General features: G+C 36.7%; 2 protein-coding genes across 2 annotated transcripts in view; one reads left to right on the plus strand and one right to left on the minus strand.

Annotated features, from left to right (window-relative positions):
- Positions 1–168: 168 nt before the first annotated feature.
- Positions 169–322, minus strand: SARC_07489 (hypothetical protein; the record flags this gene model as incomplete). The annotated part of the gene is made up of 1 exon (XM_014298564.1): positions 169–322. A coding segment is annotated over one exon (154 nt), but the record flags the coding sequence as incomplete, so codon positions are not given.
- A 790-nt stretch (positions 323–1,112) lies between these two features.
- Positions 1,113–2,078, plus strand: part of SARC_07490 (hypothetical protein) — a 3,123-nt gene continuing 2,157 nt past the window's right edge. The window contains exon 1 of the mRNA XM_014298565.1: positions 1,113–1,491. Coding sequence (XP_014154040.1) covers positions 1,171–1,491 — 321 coding nt within the window. The 5' untranslated portion in view covers positions 1,113–1,170. The remainder of the gene's footprint in view (positions 1,492–2,078) is intronic.

The following is a 2,078-nucleotide window of genomic DNA, read 5'->3' on the forward strand; positions in this document are numbered from 1 at the left end:
TATATGTGTGTGTGTGTGTGCGTGTGTGTGTGTGTGTGTGTTGTGTGTAAATATTTATATATATACATATATATATATATATAATATATATATATATATATAAATATATATATATAATCACGCACACGAATTCTTATATCATATGATTTTTGAGCATCAATTACATACCAGTCAACAGCGCCAATTCTCCGTTCAGTTTATCGCTTTCTGCTTGTTCAACCGCTACTTCTCTCAAAACTCGTGCTCTCCTGTCTTTGATTTCAACTATTCCTTTTGCCAGATCAATGTTGTAGGCCTGTAGAGCGGCAGCATGTTGCGACATGTTTGCTTTCAAAAACGTATCATGTATACAAAACTTGATCTATATATACGATAATTATATCCTATACGGTATTCAATCCCTTGGACGGCTTTTCGGGGATGCAAAGAATCTTCAATTGTTTTAACAGGAATCGTCAACGTGATTAAGGTCCACAGTGCCGTTTGTATATTGTTATTCTATGCGACCAACGCACCTATAGAAGCTATGTGAATATTTATTTACTATGTATAGTCTATATATACAATAAATACATGATATTTGTAGTTGAATACAGAACACAACGGTGAGTCTGTGATTGTAGACACTTCAATTCCACACTGCAGGTTTTTTTAATGAAAATACCATAGCCCTCTCAATCTCATAGCCTCTTAAATTGAACACCCTCTAAATTATACACAAATTTTATATTTTTTACCGCCAAAAGGTGTCCGGGGTTGATTGGATGAGAATCTCGTCAAGACAACCGATCTGACATTCTGTATGGCTATAAATATATATTCTTGGGTCGGCAATTCGACAGGATACAATAAACCCTTGGAACCCTAAAACCCTATACCCAATGGAGTCTGGTATTCCGCCCTCCGGCCTCCTGAGCGGCTGAGCCCTGAGGGCGTGAGCCGTGAGGCTGGTCCTCTAAATTTGAAAATATATATGTAAACACATTTGTTGCAACAAATACATAAAAATAAAATAAGCAATAGAAATCGTGACATCACTTCGTGTGTGAATACTGAAATGTGATTTTGTATACGTAGTCGTACCAACAAGAGCAATAGAACTCGCTACAATTTTACTAAATATGTATTTATTTGTGTGTATAACTGTATATAGATAATGTTCGTATATTTATGTATATATATATATACATTCCGATGTTGATATCAAAGATTAATTTTCAGATACCGCAAAAAATACTTAACATGTCGTATGCACCCGTACCACGATCAAAAGCAGGATATCTGTGGGGTTCATCTAACGCGCAAGTGCAAGTCGAGTTTTTTCATGATGTACAATGTCCGTTTAGTAGAAAGTTCTTTAACACTTTGTATCCACTGATTAGTAAACCTGCACCTGAAGATAACAAGTTCGCGATTACTATATCCTGTGGTGTACTGTTTGGTCACAATCAAGCCTTTGAGACTACAAGAGGGGCCATCCATGCGGCAAAGGTATCTATTCTTTTCCTGCATATAGCATGTATATGTACATATGTATAATGCATATATGTTCACATTTGTTTCGCTATGTAAAATACACGCATGCATCAACGTCTGAGCTGTGCTGTCAGGCCACCACCAGGCATTCGAGACAACCAGAGTGGTTATTCCCACAGCAAATGTACAGAGTTGGGTTCTTTGTAGTGCTGGTCTTTCTAGCACATAATGTATACTTCTAAAACGGGACGAAGGTATCTTCGCTATATGGACCTCTATTATGTACCGTAGGTACACATGTCGTGTTCCGACTTAGAGTACGTGTGCGCATGTGTGTATCTGTTTATTGGTATATAAGTGTACATGGGTTTGTTTGGCTACTTATAGTACACAACTTAAATTAGCAAGGCCACTCAGAGTCAACTATCATTTATTGGTGTATACTTGGGAAAGAAGTTATATAAGTGTTCCACCCATATATGCTTTTGTGTGCCGATTTGTCTGTTTGAATTTGACACATTGTTGCGTGACACACACACACACACATATATATATATATATATATATATTTATATCTTATATGAGAACACGCCCGATTGAAT

This window comes from Sphaeroforma arctica, assembly GCF_001186125.1.
Source record: "Sphaeroforma arctica JP610 unplaced genomic scaffold supercont1.598, whole genome shotgun sequence".
NCBI lineage: Eukaryota > Ichthyosporea > Ichthyophonida > Sphaeroforma > Sphaeroforma arctica.